This window comes from Mauremys mutica, chromosome 3 (assembly GCF_020497125.1).
Source record: "Mauremys mutica isolate MM-2020 ecotype Southern chromosome 3, ASM2049712v1, whole genome shotgun sequence".
NCBI classification, from domain to species: domain Eukaryota; kingdom Metazoa; phylum Chordata; order Testudines; family Geoemydidae; genus Mauremys; species Mauremys mutica.
Window position 1 is genome coordinate 148,215,522 of NC_059074.1, and position 14,912 is coordinate 148,230,433.

The 14,912-nt window shown below is 55.1% G+C and overlaps 1 protein-coding gene across 1 annotated transcript; it reads left to right on the top strand.

The window, feature by feature from the left end:
* The first annotated feature begins 2,508 nt into the window (after nucleotides 1–2,508).
* HSP90AB1 (heat shock protein 90 alpha family class B member 1) lies at nucleotides 2,509–11,715 on the top strand. The gene is made up of 12 exons (XM_045008574.1): nucleotides 2,509–2,645; nucleotides 3,052–3,198; nucleotides 3,957–4,163; nucleotides 4,526–4,685; nucleotides 5,301–5,434; nucleotides 6,080–6,397; nucleotides 7,057–7,222; nucleotides 7,522–7,712; nucleotides 8,097–8,244; nucleotides 8,802–9,070; nucleotides 9,639–9,972; nucleotides 11,136–11,715. The coding sequence occupies exons 2-12, from the start codon at nucleotides 3,052–3,054 to the stop codon at nucleotides 11,243–11,245; spliced, it is 2,184 nt and encodes a 727-aa protein (XP_044864509.1). The 5' UTR covers nucleotides 2,509–2,645; the 3' UTR covers nucleotides 11,246–11,715.
* The last annotated feature ends 3,197 nt before the right edge of the window (nucleotides 11,716–14,912 follow it).

Sequence of the window (14,912 nt, forward strand, 5' to 3'; positions counted from 1 at the left end):
TGTAGACCGTCCCTAAGGCAGCATCTAGGAACTGGGGTGCTGAGAGCAATAAGCATTTCTCAGGGCTTCCCCCATTTTAAATCTGCCCCCACCTTGCCTCAGCCCCTGCTGGATAATTGAACTGCTTCTCGCCAAGGGAGCAAGAAGATAATACCCACCTGCTTTCCACACACAACTGTGAGTTTGCAAACCTACCATAAAGCCCTTCAGTGAAGCAGCCAAGGGCATTTGCACCCCAAGAAGGCTTGTTATGCTGCTTCTACTGTAGTAACTGTGTCCACACTAGCAGGATTGCACTGATTTAACTCTGTTGGTTTCTAAATCAATACAATTACCACAATGCAAAAACAAGCAGGGAGAGTGCCAGCTTCCATCCCAAAACATGATGGGGCAATTTGATCTGTGGCGTAACTCTGTGCCTTTTTGTGCCCCATGGAACTCATCATGTAGTGAAACTCGTCCTGAGAGCTGCAAAGGGCAGAGGAGGGAGAGAACATGGGACGTTCTTCTAGTGGGGTCCATCCAAACTCTTTGGGGACAATTGCTCCAGGATTTCACAGGTGCCAGGTGGGAGTCCATGGAGCAAGCTCAGTAGGCGCCGCCAAAGCTTCATAGATTTTAAGGCCAGAAAGGACCACTGTGATCACCTCTTCTGACCTCCTCAGTAACACGGACCATAGAACCTCAAACACTGATTCCTGCAGCAAGCCCCTCACTTCTGGTTGAGCTAGAATATATCTTACAGACAGACAGACAGACAGTCTACCTGTAAAGACTGCAAGTAATGGAGAATCCTCCACATTCCTAGGTACCCTTTTTCCTCCCAATGGTTTATTACCGTCACTGATCAAAATTTGCACCTTATTTCTAGTCTGAATTTGACTTCATTGAGCTTCAGCTCCAACCAGTGGATCTTGTTATGACTTTTCCTGTGAGACTAAAGAGGCAGCTACTATCAGAAATCTCTTCCCACGTAGGTACTTGAATGTAGACTGTGATCAAGGTCTCTCACTATCAGGCATGCTTTCAAGACCTTGAATCATTCTTGTCGCTTTCTACTGAACGCTTTCCAATTTGTAAACATCCTTCTCCATTTACAATTACTCTTTGCAATCCATTAGTTAATCATTTTTTAATCCACTTAATATGGGTCATGTTGATTTTTGTATAGTGCTACATTTTTTTAATCAAAATGTCATGTGGGACTGAGGCCTTGTCTACCTTGCCACTTTACAGTGCTGAAACTGTCTCGCTCAGGGGTGTGAAAAAACACCCCCCCAAGCGATGCAAGTTTCAGTGCTGTGCAGTGGCGGTGTAGACAGTGCACCAGTGCTGGGAGACACTCCCCTCATGGGGGTGGTTTTTTTACAGTGCTGGTGCCACGACTACACAGCCATGTTAAAGCGCTGCCATAGCAGCGCTTTAATGTCGGTAGTGAAGATGTACCCGAAGTTAAATATGCCTTGTAGAAACCTGTTATCTCAACACAGTTACCTTTGTCAACCAAACCTGCGATCTTATCAAATTATACCAAGTTTCTTTGACAAGATCTATTTTTCATAAAACCATGTTGTTTGGCATTGCTTACATTACCATCCTTTAGGTCTTTACTGACTGCATCCCATATCAGCCTTTCCATGTTTTGACTAAGATTGATGTCAGGTTAACCAGCCTATAGGTTCCCTGCTCATTCAGTTTACCCTTCTTAAATGTTGGCAATCAACTTTTTTCAAGTCTTCTTGAAAATAACAAGTAAGGGAGGTTGGGACCAGGGGTGGAAGCAGAAGAGAGGATGCAGGGGTATGAGGAGAAGAGATGGTGGAAGGGAAACACAGGGGATGGTACTTTGAATGGAGTTGCTGAGGTGTTAAGGAGTTCCTAGGATTTTGAGTTACAAGGGAATTAGCTACTAGTGGTGCCCTCAAGAACTGAGAGGAGGAGGGGGATGGGGTACCAGGAAAAATCCTTGAGAGACTTGAGGCAGCAGCGGGATATGGCAGGAATTCCTGGATAGTGGGGTGAGTGGGGAATTGGGGTGTCAGGAGTTGGACTAGCAGGGGAATTTACAAGTAGTGGGGTGACAGGGTACCAGGGGATACCTCAGTAGTAGGGTGACAGGGTACCTGGGGATACCTCAATGGTGGGGTGATAGGGTACCTGGGGATACCTCAGTAGTAGAGTGACAGGGTACCTGGGGATATCTCAATAGTGGGGTGTCAGGGTAGCAGGGGATACCTCAATGGTGGGGTGACAGGGTACCTGGGGATACCTCAATAGTGGGGTGTCAGGGTACCAGGGGATACCTCAATGGTGGGGTGTCAGGGTACCTGGGGAGAGCTCAGTAGTAGGGTGACAGGGGGTATAAGGAGCTTCCTAGGTATTGGGGTGAGAGGGAGAACTGGGGCATATGTGTATGGTGGGGAAAGGGCTACAGGGAGACAAAATACCAGGAGCCGCGCAGCAATCTCCAGCCCTGCAAAGCCGGCCCGGCCCTTTTAAGGCGGAGGGAGACGGGGGCCGGGCCGTTATCAGCCCCTATATAGGGCGGGCAGAGACGGCCCCGTTTTCTCTCTCTCCCGGCCGCGCCGCAGTCCCAGCACCAGGGACCGAGCCCGCTCCTGCCCGATCTCCCGCTACCCGTCACGGTAAGGGCGGCCGGGGGCCTGGCCGGGCGCGGGCTCGGCCCCGGGCGGGGAGGGCTGGGTGGGGGGCGCCGCGCCCCGCCCCGCACGGGGGGCGCCGGGGTGGGGGGCGCACGTGGCTCCGCTGGGCGCTGCCATGTTGAGCGGGGCCCCTCGGGGCGGGGGCCCGGCGGGTTCGGCTGCGGGAGCCTCTGAGGCTGGAGGCTCCGCCGGGCCGGGCCTTGGATCCGGGGACGCGGCCTGGGGTGGGGAGCGGGGCCCTGGTCGCTCAGCAGGTGCCGCCCCCAGCGCGGGCCTCGGGCGGGCGGCGCCCCCGCGTCTCCCCTGCCGCCCGCGGGGAGCAGGCCGGCGGCAGGGAGCCATGTGCGGGGGGCCGGGCAGGTGCTGTGAGCCCGGCCTTGTTTTCCAGATGCCCGAAGGAGTGCAGCATGGGGAGGAGGAAGTGGAGACCTTCGCCTTCCAGGCAGAGATCGCCCAGCTCATGTCCCTGATCATCAACACCTTCTACTCCAACAAGGAGATCTTCCTGCGGGAGATCATCTCCAACGCCTCTGATGTGAGCATGGGGGGCCCGCCCGCCCCCAGCGGGAGTGCGGGGCTCTGCAGTGCTGCCGCTGGGTACAGCGGGCACTGCCCGCTCCTGTTACTAGGGCAACCATTGATTTTTCACTACCTGCTGAGGCCCTTAAAGAAGCATGGCCAGTGATGAAAGGGCCCTGTAAGGTTCTTTGGCCCTGCCCTAAAGGACCCATCCTTAAGGGGGGTTCTGGCTCCCTGCCCTTGTCCTAAGATTGACAGTGAGGGGGCTGGTTAATGCCAGATATGCTGGTGGTCACCTGCCCTAAGAAAGGGTTGGAGAGCCCCAAATAATCCCCCTCTTCTCCCCTGCCACCCCCACACTCTCGCTGGAGTAGTAGATCAGTGTGCTCGTAGGTCCTGGCATGAGCAGAAGATGCAGCCCTGCTGCCAGTGACCCCTATCCACTAGTTTCGTTTCTGCTGCCCTTGGAGGAGCTGGCATGGAGTTGGCATTTGGTGTTGTCTGTTTCTAGGCATTCTCTCTTCGTGTGCATGTGGTGCGTGAATGAGCCTGGCTCTCTGCCTTGCCTGCTGCTCTGATGGAGTAGCTGTGGTGCCTCTTGTTTTTCCCTCTGGAGGGGTTTGAGTGAAGCCAGAGCTTTTGTGGCAGATCTGTGCCATGGTGATATCATCTCAAGAGTCCATGGGCCTCCCTGTCCAAGGCAGGGAGCGTACAGGATCCATGGAGCAGGTGAATGGTGGGTGGACCTTGCTAACTGTCTCTATTCTCTCCCAGGCCCTGGACAAGATCCGTTATGAGAGCCTGACAGATCCCTCAAAGCTGGACAGTGGCAAGGAGCTAAAAATCGACATCATCCCAAACCCCCGGGATCGCACCCTTACGTTGGTGGACACAGGTATCGGCATGACAAAGGCCGACCTCATCAACAACCTGGGCACCATTGCCAAATCTGGTACCAAAGCCTTCATGGAAGCCCTGCAGGTGAGTGGCTTTCAGCCTCTGCACTAGAGTGCTTGGACCCCTTGTGGGCCTGGGCATCTGGTGGGCTTATGTCCTCCACAGGACCTTGCAACTTCAACACTCAGTAGCTGGCTAAGAGATGACCCCTTTCTGGGCCTGTGCTCTCCCAGGGAGCAGCCGGCAGTGCTTTTGGCTTGTCCATGTGTTCCTGCACAGAGAGGAGGTGACGGTGCCCCACCCTGGCCCTGTCAGTATTTGTGGCCTTATCTCTGTGTGTTGGCCCTTGGCCCAGCTCCCTGCTACTGGGACACACCTGGCTGCATCACAGACCTCCCCTGTCTCTGGACTCTTGCTCTTCTCACCCATTCTCCTTCCTCTTGCAGGCCGGCGCTGATATCTCCATGATTGGGCAGTTTGGCGTGGGCTTCTACTCTGCCTACCTGGTGGCTGAGAAGGTTGTGGTCATTTCCAAACACAATGACGATGAACAGTATGCCTGGGAGTCATCGGCGGGGGGCTCCTTCACTGTCAAATCCGATCATGGTATGGACTATGGCAATGGGGTCTGCAGGGAATCAGCCACCCCCCCTCCCCTCTGTCTGCCAAGGGGTCCCAGAGAGAGGGGTCCATATGGAGTTAGGCATCCCCCTCCCACCCTGTCGACCACAAATCCCAGAGAGGGGTCTGTGGGAGACCAGCCATGTCCCCCGCACCCTGTCTGCCATGGGGCCCCCAGAGTGGTTTGAGATGGCTGGTGACAAGATGGTATGGAGGGATGAGGTGTTGTAGTCTGTAGCTGCCACTTGGTGGGGAAGCTAGGAGGAGAGGGTCCAGGCTCATGGGATCATGTGTGGAGCTTAAGTGACTTGTCAGCTTGGGTTAGGTCCCAGGTCTAAGCTGTAGGAGCTGGGGGAGGACGCGCCCCTCAGTGCTAACCAAAACCATGGTCTAAGCCTGGTGCAGGGCCAGTGGTAGCTGTGGATCTGCCTTCCTGCTCATGGATGGGTTTTCTGACCTTGGTTCTCAATAGAAACACTGTTATGATCCTCCCTTTAGTTTAGCTGTGGGTTGCACCTGGCATTGACACAAGATCTGCAGAGTGAGCTCTGTCCAGTGCCTGTGGCCAGTAATGCCACTGCCTATCTCCTGCTGTCACAGGTGAGCCCATTGGGCGCGGCACCAAGGTGATCCTGTACTTGAAGGAGGATCAGACAGAGTACCTTGAGGAGCGGCGGGTCAAGGAGGTGGTGAAGAAGCACTCCCAGTTCATCGGCTACCCCATCACCCTTTATGTACGTATGTGAGAGATGGTGGGATCCATGGAAAGACCAGATGGAGCATGGGCAGAGGCCCAAGCTGAGAATGGGGAGAGGATGGTACATTCCACCTTGAGCCTTCCCATCTGCACACGGGTGTGCATGTAAGAGACAGTGATGGGCTTCACCGGGGTCTGGAGGCAAGGGCTGTGCACTCATTCTGCTGCTGCAGGAGTTGGCCAGCAGAATGGTACAAGGGTGCTAGGGGTTGGGGATCACCGAAAGGGTGTACTGCATAGTCAGACTCGCATCCCTAAAGTCTTTACAGGCACCTTGGGCCATTGCCTAAACTACCAGGCGAGGGCCTGGGGCTGGAACTTCACCTACATGGGCCTCTGTTGCATGAGCTATGGGAGGTCTCACCAGCGGGTGGTAGCTATAGATCCTTTATCCTCTTTGTCAGCCCAGCCACTGGAAGGCACCATGTGCAAAATTTGAACCAGTGCTTTACCTGCAGTGCATCACTGCAATATTTAGCCTTTGCATGGCACCCACCAGACTGAAACTCCCATCTCCCTTGGGGCAACGGTGTCTCTGTCGCTGCCCCTGATCTCCTGTGCATAGGAGACCCTGAGTAAGGTAGGTGCCTCGGCCATGACCCTCTTGCACTTCTTCTTACAGCTGGAGAAGGAGCGGGAAAAGGAAATCAGTGATGATGAGGCAGAAGAAGAGAAGGGGGAGAAGGAGGATGAGGACTCAGCCCCCAAGGATGAGGAGAAGCCCAAGATTGAGGACGTGGGCTCAGATGAGGAGGAAGAGGAAGGTGGTAAGGGCAAGAAGAAGAAGACCAAGAAGATCAAGGAGAAATACATCGACCAGGAGGAGCTGAACAAGACCAAGCCCATCTGGACCCGCAATCCTGATGACATCACCCAGGAGGAATATGGAGAGTTCTACAAGAGCCTCACCAATGACTGGGAGGACCACCTGGCTGTCAAGGTGAGTGCAGGGGCTGGGCTGATAGAGGCCAAGGTTCCCTTTACCTCACAAAGCAGGATGGATTAGTGCACAGGTCCACATTTCTCCCCCGTAGGGGTGGGCTCTAGTATAGAAAGGGGGGCCCCCAAAATGCTCCTTTAGACCCAGTGAGATGCCCATGAACCACAGCTAGTTCCACCGGGGGAAGCAAATCACCCGGCTGAGCCTGTTTGACATATCACTGCTGGCCCTGGGCATGGAGCCTCCCACCTGGGTGTGGTGCAGGTTTGCTGGCCCTTTGATGAGGATGACCCTCACTCCCAATCCCATTTCATCCAGGTGTGCAGGGTTCTCCTGAGGCCCTGGCTGCCACTCTGGCATGCGCGAATAGGGATAGGAGCTGCTGCTTTGGGGACGTTAGATCCTGCCCAGCAATCACTGGAGGAGGAGATGTTGGCACAGTGGGGAAGAAGGGGAGCACTAGGAGGCTTGCTGTCCCACCTGCCTGTCTGATGCATTGTGCAGTTTGCTCCAAGGTAGCCATTCAGTCCCCCTACCCAAGGCCATTTGGGTGCTCCTGCAGCTGGGCCAAAGGGAAGGGCTCTCCCCAGGGGAGGGGTAGAGGAACGAAGTCATAGGAGTTTTTTGTTCATCTCACCCCTGTCTCTCCCAACCTGCAGCACTTCTCTGTGGAGGGGCAGCTGGAGTTCCGAGCTCTGCTCTTCATCCCACGTCGCGCCCCCTTTGACCTCTTTGAGAACAAGAAGAAGAAGAACAACATCAAGCTGTACGTGAGGCGTGTCTTCATTATGGACAGCTGTGACGAGCTCATCCCAGAGTACCTGAGTAAGAGCCCCCTGTGTAGCACCCTGCCCTTGTGCAGTGCTCCCTCTCTAAACAGCTCCCCGGCTTCTGGTATCTTCCCAGCTATGTTAGCTGCTCCCTCACCACTGCACCACCCCCATACATCGTACAGCCTCGCGGCACTGCTCGGAGGGATGCAGAGGGTCAGGTCCCCTGACGCAGTCTGGAGCTTGGGCTTCCTGCTTGGCACTTCTGCCCTTGTGCATGTGGGATGGGTGTATGGAGTTAGCCTGGCTGTTCTGATCTCCCTCCTTGAGCCTTGGCTTCTTTCCTCCCCTCAGATTTCATCCGGGGCGTGGTGGACTCTGAGGACCTACCTTTGAACATCTCCCGGGAGATGCTGCAGCAGAGCAAGATCCTCAAGGTGATCCGCAAGAACATCGTCAAGAAGTGCCTGGAGCTCTTCTCGGAGCTGACCGAGGACAAGGAGAGCTACAAGAAATTCTATGAGGCCTTCTCCAAGAACCTCAAGGTGAGAGCCAGCCAGCCCATCCACCACCTGGGGGCAAAGGAGATGCTGCTCTGCCTTGACATGCTCCACAGGCAGGCACTTGAGGAGCCAGAACTAGTCTCTGATCTGTTCCAAGATGGTGACTTCTCTGGGCCAGGCTCATAGCTCAAACCTGCTCTTCCTGGCAGGGCTCTGGAGCGGAGAGGCCAAACAATCTGTCGTAACAAGTGTGCCCCAGAGTGCTTGAATGGGAATGCCTCCCTCATTGCATCTGCCCTCAACCTCAGCCCTTGGGTGTGGGTGGGGTGTTTGCAGGGAGGGGCTAGATTTCCCAGCTCTTGAGGGCAGGAGAGTTAGTGAGCCACTTCCTGGAGCCTGCATATAGATCATCTCCTCTGCCCCCAGCTCGGGATCCATGAGGACTCAACCAACCGGAAGCGCCTGTCGGAGCTGCTGCGCTACCACACGTCGCAGTCTGGTGATGAGGTGGCCTCACTCTCTGAGTACGTGTCCCGCATGAAGGAGACTCAGAAAAGCATCTACTACATCACAGGTGAGGGCTGCTGGCTGGGGGCCAAACCTCCCTCCTACCCCATCCCCATCACCTGGGCATGTTGCCTGCCTCCCCCACTCTGTGCACCCTCCCCCCCCTCGGGGGGGAAGAGACTGTCCCTCAGAATGGGGATCTGCTCAGTCTGCTGGGTTTGATATAGCTAATGCAACACCAAGAGGGTTAGATTCCCATGGGGACCCCTCCCATCACCCCAGAATAGGACTCTTCTGCCTAGTTACTACCTGGCTCCTCTGATCAGAGGAGTTCCCCCCAGCAGGTGGGCTTGTATGAGCCTCCTCCCCAGAATTTCTACTTCCTAGAGAGAAGCTCTTGTTAATCAGGTGCTTCGGGATCCTTGTCTGGGAGGTGGATATACAAGTTTTGTGGCCTCCGTTTCCTAAGGGAATGGCCAGGCCCTGTCCCTAGCACCGTGGGCTGAAACATGGCCCCTATGAGGATGATGTTGAAGTCTAGGCGGTCCCTGCCAGGGGACTGCTGGAAACCCCAGAGTGTAGTCAGCTCCGATCCCTGGTGACCTCTTGTTTCCCCCAGCACAGGTGAGAGCAAGGAGCAAGTGGCTAACTCCGCCTTTGTGGAGCGTGTGCGGAAGCGCGGCTTTGAGGTTGTGTACATGACGGAGCCCATCGATGAGTACTGCGTGCAGCAGCTCAAGGAGTTTGATGGCAAGACCCTGGTGTCGGTCACCAAGGAGGGGCTGGAGCTGCCTGAGGATGAGGACGAGAAGAAGAAGATGGAGGAAAGCAAGGCCAAGTTTGAGAACCTCTGCAAGCTCATGAAGGAAATCCTGGATAAGAAGGTTGAGAAGGTAAGAGGGGGTGGGGTACGGATCCCAGCCCAGGGCCAAGTCCTGGCTCAGTGGGGAAGGAGATCAGGGCCCCACTGAATGCAGACAAGGATTGGACCCTGGCTCAGTGCATGGCCTCTGGTCTCTCTTGTCTCCAGCGGAGGATCAGCTGAAGGAGACTACAGGTCCCAGCATGCACTGCAGCATCTTGCTCTAAGCAGCTGGGCTGCAGGTGAGGGGCACTGACCCAAATACCTTTGATTGTAGGGGTAGTGCTGTGGGAATGTGCACTGGGTACCAAGGGGTTGGCTGAGCTGCCGGTGCTGTCCCAGGCAGTGTCCCTGAAGCTGGCTAGGAGATCCCTTCGGGGCTGTCTGTCCTTGGGATGTGGTGGTGGTGTGGCCAAGCCAGAGGGGAAATGCTGTGGAGGGCGACTGTCCCTGCAGCCAGGTCTCCACTGCCTGTGGCTCCTCGGCCGTTTGGGGCTGTCTCCGGCTGAGCCTGGTGTAAGGGCTGGGGTCCCTGCATCTGCTGTGACCAGACCCTGCTGTTTTTGCCTGGCCTGTTTAACCCTCCGGCACCTCCGCAGGTGACCATCTCGAATCGGCTGGTCTCCTCGCCGTGTTGCATTGTCACCAGCACCTATGGCTGGACGGCCAACATGGAGCGTATCATGAAGGCACAAGCGCTGCGGGACAACTCCACCATGGGCTACATGATGGCCAAGAAGCACCTGGAGATCAACCCCGACCACCCCATTGTGGAGACCCTGCGCCAGAAGGCCGAGGCTGATAAGAATGACAAGGCTGTCAAGGACCTGGTGGTGCTGCTCTTTGAGACAGCCCTGCTCTCCTCTGGTTTCTCCCTGGAAGATCCCCAGACCCACTCCAACCGCATCTACAGGATGATCAAGCTTGGGTTGGGTAAGTGCCCCAGGTGATGGGGAGCCACAAAGAGTTGGCATTTGATGGTAGACACTGGGGAAGGAGCTTTTTCCAGCCCTTCAATGTCAGGGATCCAGAGATCCTGGTCATGGTGGCTTACCCTGAAATCTAGAAGTCAGGGGCATGTTTGCCAGTTGAGCTGGTCTTTGGCTTCAGCATAGAGCTGGCCTCCTTGGGAAGGAGTGGTAGTAACTCTTATCCCACTCCAGGGACACTCATGCTGGCCACTAGGAGGAGCTGTGACCCCTCAACCCTGGCTTCTCCTTTCCTCTGTTCATGGAAGGAGTGGTCCTAAGGTGAGCTTTCCTGCCCTGGCTCACAGCAGGAAGTGCAGTGGAGGGAGGGGAGCATATCCTATTATGCCATAACCTGAGGGTGTAAAATGAGCTTTATCCTGTGCAAGCTAGAATGGTGCATAACCGAATCAGCATGGTAGGGCCTGCGCATTAGCCAGTGTGTGGAAGGCCAGTGGCAGGTGTTGGCAGCACGTGGGGGGAGAACTGGTTTGAAAATGGGCTTTTTTTCCTAGTGGAAAACTGACTCTTCAGTGAGAAATTGAAAACCCAAAATGTTCCATGGTAACTTCTGATTCAGCAATGCTGCCACCAGGGCCTTGTGGGGTTTATAGTTTGTGTCATGCCTCCATTTGTCTCTGTGGGTCTCAGTAGATCTCCCACAATGCACCACTCTCCCATTAGCTCCTGTGGTGCATCATGGGGAATGTAGTCCCTTGGTGAGTTTGGCCCATGAAGGAGAATGGGAGCAGGAGGCACTGCGGCAGCACTTATGAACTGAAGGGTGGTTTTTCAGGCCATGGCTTATTGACAGGCAGTGTGCATTTTTCAGGGAAAGTAGATGCTCTTTGGCATGCACAAAAGAGCATTGATGGAAAGCTGGTTTTCTGCTGTGACTAAATTGGCTGGAAATGCATTGCCCAGCCCTCCAGGAGAGGGCCCTGGCCTAGCCGCACACTGGGCTTCTGTTCTTTTGCTGAGAATTAGGGGCCTGTTTCTCCACTCAGGCCATGTTCCTCTTGGCGCTGCCGCATCCTCACTGGAGGTCCTCTTGCTCTGCAGTGTGTCTGTGATATCCTGGGGGTGGCCCTCAAAGTAACCAGCCTGCACATCTCCCTTCCTCCCCAGGTATCGATGAGGATGAGGTGATTGCAGAGGAACCCAGTGTTGCTGTCCCTGATGAGATCCCCCCACTAGAGGGGGAGGAAGATGCATCCCGCATGGAGGAGGTGGACTAAAGGGGGCCATTCCCCCTCCCATCTTAGCTCCCTGCATCATCTCTGCTTGGAAGGGGCAGGGCCTGGCCTCTGCAACTGCTACGGACTCCTCAGCTCCCCTAGTGTTGTTTCCCCACTTGTTTCCCACTGTCAGTAGTGGGTGGGGTTGCAGGGTCCCAGCCCTGTCTGGTCCATCTGTCTTTCTGCTTGTGTTGAACCAGCTGCTTGGGGGGTGGGTTGTGCTGATGGGTTCTGATTTTCCCCCATGGGGGGGTCTTGTGCTGCTCCTGGGCACCAAGCACTCACCCTGCCCCAGCTGGGGTGAGCACTGAGCTTGAGCCTCCCTGCCCCCTCCCCCCCAAGCACAGCAGGGAGCCCAATCCCCACCCCCCTGGCTGCTGCCTGCATCCTAGGGTAGGATGTTGTATTGTGTCGGCCGTTTGGTTTTTTGTTCTACTGAAATTAAAGTATCAAATAGAGAATGCGGTTTACACAGCGGCTGCCTTGTCTGTGCCAGCTCCACACAGCGGGGGGAGACTGGGCCTCCAGTATTTCCCAATGGGGTGGTGCCCAGGAGAGGTCTGGGTTATGTTGGATGTCCCTGCAGCACCCAAAAGGAGTGATGGCAGGTGTGGGGCCACTGCAGCACCAGTTGTGGAGAGCAGTGCTGTGGGGCAGCTGAGTGCTGCATTCACAACACTGCTGTGCTTGGCCCTACTCCCTCAAGTTGCAGCCCTAAGCACTCATAGCCCCTGCCCTGGGAGTCAGTTTAAGGAAAGGCCGTGGAGCAGGAGCTGAGGCTGGGGCTTGTGAAGCTGCTACCCCTGCTTGGCACATGTGTATCTGGCTGCTAGAGTAGCAGCTGCTGAACTTCAGGTTGTGTGCCAAGTGCAAGGAACTGGGCTTGTCCTTCAAAGGGAAGGCAGGGTTTGGGGCTGCAGCTCCTTTGTCTCTACGGCTCCTAGCCACTTCCAGAGTCCTGCTCTGTTGCTTACCCTCCAGCTTCCCACCTTGCTTTGCTCTGACAGTGGCTTCCTGAGGAGCAGGGTTAGCTCACCTCTGCCTTTTTCAGCAATGGGTAGGGGGCAGCTGCACCTGTGCAAATGTTATGGAAGGCTAAGGTAGAGTCAAGAGTCCTGCCTCTGCTGATATTTGCACCAGTCTTGTCTCAACAACGGAGCAACCTGTGCCCTCAGTCTGCTCTCTACAGGAGCTTTCTTAGGATCCCATGCCAATAGAGCTGGAGTCCAGGGGCTTTCTTCCTGTGCTGGTCTGACCTGGACCCTCCGAGGCAATGGCTGAGTATCTACTGCTTGAGCTGGCAGCTGCTTTCCCTGCCTGGGTAGTCTAAAAACTACACAGTGGAAGAGCTGCTGTGTTTTCTTGGGCAACCTTTTTGGCTCTTGTGATCATGATTCTGGAACACACATGCAAAGCACCAGCTCTGACTTGAGGTGCTGTCTTCAGCAGGAGGCCTAATGGAGCCAGTGGGGGAAGAGTTCACCCTTCCCCCCTGGCCACCTGGAGAGTTGCTCTGGGGCAGGGAGTGTCCCTATGCTTCTCTCTAAGGGGGTGGAAGAGGTGTAGGACTCTAACCTTGCCACTGAGTGGCACCCTCCTGCCAAGGCCCAGTACTGCAGCTGGTGCACTCCAGGGAGATGTAGCTCCTGCAGGTTAATTCTCTCCCTGTAAACCCTACCCTTGCTGTACACCTGGGCTGCTGTAGAATCACAGCTGCCAGAGTAGTCTCAGGCTGCCCCTTCCTCCCTGGGTGATAGGCTTAGCCAGGATCTACCTCAGCTGGATGGGCCTTCAGGAGCAGAGCCAGCTTGTGGGAGGATACTGGCAGCTGCTGGACCTTGCTAGGCTCTGGCCTCCTTTGTTGCACTACCTCACGGTCATCAGGGCTGCTGGTGGTCAGAGGGCAGCTGTGATGGGCTAACTGATCTAATGGTTGCCTGGTGTGCAAAGGGGGGGAGTCTTGGGAAGAGTCCAGCCTTACCCTCAATGGGAGGGGCAGGAACTTTAGCAGTAGGGGATTGGTGATTACCTACCCTCCCATTTCTGTGGTTAGTTGCACTCTACATCCTACCTTGCAGCTGGCCCAGCTCCCCAAGTTGGCCCCACATGCTGCACCTCCAGAACCTGCCTCTGCTCAGCAGGTGCTTCCCACCATTTGCTTCTGGGCTGTGGATATAGCAGGGCTATAAGCACCTGTCTCCTGCTCCCAGCACCCCTCCAGTGCCTGCCCTTGGCTTGCCAGGATGGAGGTGGGGGAGCAGTGACCAGGTCACAGGTGGGAGAACACTGTCATGTCTGGAAGCTATATGGGGGCTAGGTGCATAGTTGGAGAAGGGTTGGACACAGCTGCCTGCAGGTTTGTGAAGGCTTAGCAGGAGCTTTGCAAGTTTGTCCTAGGAAGGGAGTATCTGTGCCCAGTGCACTCATACCTACCCTAGCTGCAGCCCCCAGCAACCCTGTCCATGAGGCTGGGAGAGGGGGCACCTGAGCCAAGTGCTTTGTTGGTTACTGGGCAGGAGCCACAGCCTGTGCGATACTTGCACAAAATGGAGCAATCTCCATCTTCAACACAGGGGAGCAGAGCCTACAGCTCCCAGCATGCAATGGGCTGGGCCCCAGAGTATGGCCCTGGGGCTTGTGGGCTGCCTTGCATGCTGGGAGTTGTAGTCCCCCACTGTTACAGTAAAGGCTAGCAGCTGTGGGGCACATTCTGGGGCTTGTGCTGAACAGCACCCCTGCCCTGGCGGTCATGTGGGGAAACAGGTCAATATTCTTCATGCAAAAAAAAAAAAGACCCATTCCAAAAACAAATATCACCTCCCCCTTTCAACAAAACAAGTGGGATTCTCCTCTCTCCCCCCGCCCACACCTTTTTTTTTCCTCCAGGGGCAAAGTGGAGGGGGTGAGCCAAGGTGGGCAAACTGGAGAAAAACTACCCCTGGGCCTAGTCCCGCACCTGTTCTGGGCAACCCAGCCGGCCCTCCACCAGTCTGTCACTGCCCTGCAGTTTCCCAACACCTAGGAAGGGGCACTGAGCTGGGGACAGGGTTGTAGTGTCCCCCTCCAAGAGGTGTCACTTCTAAAGTGCAGTGCATGGTGCTGCAGACAGGCTACTTATTACCACCAACTGCAGGGGACATGCTCTAGTTTGCACAACTGCACCATGGCAGAGGTAGCTGAGGAAAAAAGTGGAAGTTGTATCTTAACAAATAGGGGTATTCTCACACTGGATTCCTGTCTGACAATGGGCAGTGCCAGATGCTTCAGTGGAAAAAGGTTAAAAAAAAACCCCAGAAAGGACAATGTGCCCACAGGGGAAGTTTCTCCCTACACATCACCAGGCAGTGGCTGCCATATGCTCTGAAGCAGGGGGGTTTATAAACTTTCTATTTTTAACTGCCAGTCTGAATGGGGCAGTTCTCATTAACCATACAAATGCCACCTCCTCTTCTGAATTCTGCGATGCTCTTTGCCACTGTAGAATATTGTGGCAGTGAGTTCCACAGATTAACAGTCACTACCTGACTGTCTCCTTTTATCCATTTTGAATTTGACACCTTTCAGTGTCATAGAGTAGCCCCTGGCTCTGGTGTTATGACAGGTTGAAGAGCAATGCCCAACCTACCTTCTATAGACCATTCATGTCCTCGCTTTTCCTCTCCAATAA

What these genes read in the sequence shown, in the direction of transcription:
- HSP90AB1 (XM_045008574.1), top strand. Translation starts at nt 3,052, where the DNA reads ATGCCCGAAGGAGTGCAGCATGGGGAGGAGGAAGTGGAGACCTTCGCC. An exon ending in GCTACCCCATCACCCTTTAT is followed by an intron (nt 5,435 to 6,079) that starts GTACGTATGTGA and finishes TTCTTCTTACAG; the next exon opens with CTGGAGAAGGAGCGGGAAAA. An exon ending in AGGACCACCTGGCTGTCAAG is followed by an intron (nt 6,398 to 7,056) that starts GTGAGTGCAGGG and finishes CCCAACCTGCAG; the next exon opens with CACTTCTCTGTGGAGGGGCA.